At 52.1% G+C, this 3,683-nt stretch overlaps 1 protein-coding gene across 1 annotated transcript; it reads left to right on the forward strand.

Moving 5' to 3' along the window:
* On the forward strand, window positions 1-2,366 carry BHLHE23 (basic helix-loop-helix family member e23). Its single transcript, XM_081866275.1, has one exon. It carries the CDS (start codon window positions 788-790, stop codon window positions 1,529-1,531), a length of 744 nt encoding a protein of 247 aa, XP_081722401.1. The 5' UTR covers window positions 1-787; the 3' UTR covers window positions 1,532-2,366.
* The last annotated feature ends 1,317 nt before the right edge of the window (window positions 2,367-3,683 follow it).

The following is a 3,683-nucleotide window of genomic DNA, read 5'->3' on the forward strand; positions in this document are numbered from 1 at the left end:
CTTTTGCCTTCTCTTTTCCTGATGATTTTAAAATGCCATTAATTAAGCAGATCGCTCTGATTGGACGGCTGCTGAGTCCCGGCGGGCCCCTCGCTGCCATATAATGGACAACTTGGGCAATGATTAATATCCCGCCCCCGGTCAGGGCACCGCGCGGTGCCAGCTGGCTCCGGAACGAGCGAGCGCATCCAACAGGACCAGCCTTTCTCTCTGGTAGGAGAGGGACAGCAGAAAGCGCGACCAGCCGCCGCCGCCCCAAGCTAGGCAGAGAAGTGGGGAGGCGAAGCGGAGAGAAACACCCCACTACCGCAGCAATCACCCAAACACTCCGGTTTGGATCCAAGAGGGAATCCGGCGAAGCGAGAGCGCCGCGAAGCCCCCGGCTCCGGATCCCAGACGGCAGCAGGAAGGAAGAGGGAAGCGCGCGTCCGGAGCGCAGGAGCAGTGCGCACAGATTACAAAGGCGATCAGCACCCGGTCCCGGGAGAAGACCTCAGCACCTAGACGATCCTCGAGTGGGGCACAAAGCCATCCCTGGAAGGGGCGTGCAGGACTCTCCCTGCCCCGAGGTGAGGCACGGAAAAGCGAAGGGGGCGCACGTCTTCTTCGCCCATCCCAGCGCAAGAGCGCACGCCCCGGGGTCCCGTAAGAGGGCCGCGGGGCTCCGAGCGGAGCAAAGCGGGCACCCTCCTGCTCTTCTTCTTCGCGCAAAGGGGCGCACGTAGCTTCCCTCCGGTCCCCGGCCGGCTCGGCGCTGTGGAGAGAGCTCCGACGGGCGGCGGCGCCGATGAGCGTGGCTCCGGGCGCGCAGCTCTTCGCTGGCTCGGCGGAGCTGCCGGAGAAAGCCATGGCCGAACTCAAGTCCTTGGGCGGAGAGTCGTACCTGGCTCTGGCGCAGAGCTACAATCAGACGGCGTTCGCCTACGGCGCCGTGCGAGGCGGCGAGGCCGGGCGCGGGTACCCCGGCGGCGCGGGCGGCCTGGACTTCCATGCCGCGCAGCTGGGGAAGTCGGCGGAGAGCAGCGGCGAGCAGAGCTGCGACGAGGAGGACGCCTTCGACGGCGCCAAGGAGGGCAGCCCGGCGTTTGAGCGCGACGGCAAGCTGAAGGCGCCCGGTGCCCTCGGGGGGACCAAGAAGCCCAAGGAGCAGCGCTCGCTGCGCCTCAGCATCAACGCCCGCGAGCGGCGCAGGATGCACGACCTGAACGACGCCCTGGACGGCCTGCGCTCCGTCATCCCTTACGCGCACAGCCCGTCGGTGCGCAAGCTCTCCAAAATCGCCACGCTCCTCCTGGCCAAGAACTACATCCTGATGCAGGCGCAGGCCCTGGAAGAGATGCGGCGCCTCGTGGCCTACCTCAACCAAGGCCAGACGCTCAGCGCGCCCATCCCGGCCGCGCTGGCCCCCTTCGGACAGTCGGCTGCCGTCTACCCTTTCACGGGCGCTGCTTTGACCAGCTGCCCCGAGAAATGCACTGCCTTCCCCGGGGCCACCTCTGGCCTTTGCAAACACTGCAACGAAAAACCTTGATGTAGCCGTTTGACCTTAGAACAAACTCCAAAAAAACCCCCACCCGACTCCCCTTTTCACTCCATCAGCCCCGCCTTCTTGCCATCAGTTAAGTTGCAATTGTTTTGCTTTCAGCTGTTTTCCCGGCTTCTTTTGCTTTCCATCGTCTCCCCTGTGAAAATAATCCGGATTCTCCTTCCTCACCTCTCCATGCACACACGCAAACCATGGTTTAATCATTTCACCTTCTTCCCCAAACTCTGTAGATTTTTTCCCCCCTTTCCTCTCTCAGATCTGTCACGGATTAATTTTGTGCATAACTTTTTATTGCTACTACTATTATTATTATTCTCGTTTTCAGGCTGCCTTAAGCCAGGCTTTGAAATATGTCTCTACCTAGAGTAAAAGAGAAGGGGAGGTTTTGGAAAGGAAACTGCAGTGAGAGTCTCTCTGGAATGAACCGACTTGTGTACAAACTATGCAATGTTTACAGAATGCAAAAGTTACTAAAAATGGAAAATATCCTCCAGATATAATTGGCAGTATCTGTACAATCAAACATTCAAATGACACCTGATCTTTCTATTATTATTTTTTCATTTTCATTTTGGGTGCCGCTTGTGAAATTCAAGAACGCTTCTTAATGGGTTGGTCAACTTATTTATACACACACACATATTTTTAAGCATTGAACCCATCCTTGGACTTTTGACTACAGTCTTTCTATTGTACGCTGTTGCCTGCTCTCTGTCTCTCGCTCTTTCGCTCTTTCTCTTTTTTGCCTGTTTCTGAGCTTTGGCAGGACCACTTTTCAAAGTCGGCCACACATCTTGGTAAACAAGGAAACTAAAAATTCATTGAGCTTATTTATATGTATTTATAATAAATAAAAAGGACATCAACTAACTTGGGTTCTGTCCTAAATCTCTCAAAAGGTCAGTTTGCTAAGCAAACCAATCCTAAAAAGAGACATTGATGGCACTGAACTGAGTAAATCTTCCACCGTCTTCCTAAATACCAAGGGCATAACCTGGCCAGATTTAAGCCCTCTTGTTGATTTCAGTGGAAGACAATTAAAACGAAGAGTTGATTCTTCCACTGAAAATGAAGAAAATTATACCTGTGCATGCTTACACCCAAGTAACTCCCATTGAACTGTGGAGGACTGGCTGCCTCTTGAGTGAACAGTCATGCAAAATTGTCTGTGTGATTGCATAAATTTGGATTGTGCCCGTAGGAAGCAATTTTTTTCCTGGTAGTTGGTAGTAAGTTTTGCTGATTTTAAGTGAAGTTTTATTGCAAGGAAAATATATTTGGAATTGGAGTGGGCCAGATTTAGGGGGTGGGGGTGGGACTGAGGATTCTTAACCCCCTGCTCCTTTGCATGGGAAGGGTCCACAGGTCCCTGGCAGCACACCTGCTGTGCATGTAGAAGTTTCCAGGTTCAATCCCCAGCTTCACCAGGTAGGGCAGGGAGAGATCTCTGCCCAAAACCCTGAAGCACTTCTGCAAGCCAGTGTAGAGACAAAACTGAACTAGATGGACTCGGTAAAAGACAGCTTCCTATGTTCTTACTCAGCAGTAAGTCCCACTGAAGTTTTTAGCTAATGTGATTATCTTAGCTCTGCACCCTTATTCAGAAACGTTGCACTGAAATCTATGGAGCATCCTTCTAAGTAAGTATGTTTAACATTTGAGTATATATGTTTTTTAAAAAATCTGTTTCTCTCTGCATTCAAGATCTTTAATCTTCCACAGCTGTACAACCTACAAACCTCAGAAATCCAATGTAAGTACATTTGTGTGACCTTTGTCCATTGGAAATCAACAGTGATTGGACTTTGGGTCAAGTGGTGTCCGAGTGAGAAGCACTGCTTATTTACCTCCCCAACCCCACCCCGTTGCAACTGAGAATGAAACAGAAGTGAGCATTGAACTTGATGGATCGGCACAGTTGACTAGCAAGTTCTTCCTCCTGGAAGCTGCAGGGTACGTGGAGGAAAAGGGAGATGGATTTGGATTTTAAGGAGATGAAAACCAACGAGGTGGTGTCCAGTGTCTTAAGAGAACGATCCAGTGGTCTACAGGAGGGAAGGCAGGAAAAGATTATGCAGTTCCGTGTGGGGAAGAGCAAGCCTTGCACAGCTAACGTTGCGCCATCAGCTGTGCAAAA

Source organism: Podarcis erhardii (genome assembly GCF_964252035.2).
Source record: "Podarcis erhardii genome assembly, chromosome: 6".
Lineage (NCBI taxonomy): Eukaryota > Metazoa > Chordata > Lepidosauria > Squamata > Lacertidae > Podarcis > Podarcis erhardii.

What these genes read in the sequence shown, in the direction of transcription:
- BHLHE23 (XM_081866275.1), top strand. Translation starts at nt 788, where the DNA reads ATGAGCGTGGCTCCGGGCGCGCAGCTCTTCGCTGGCTCGGCGGAGCTG.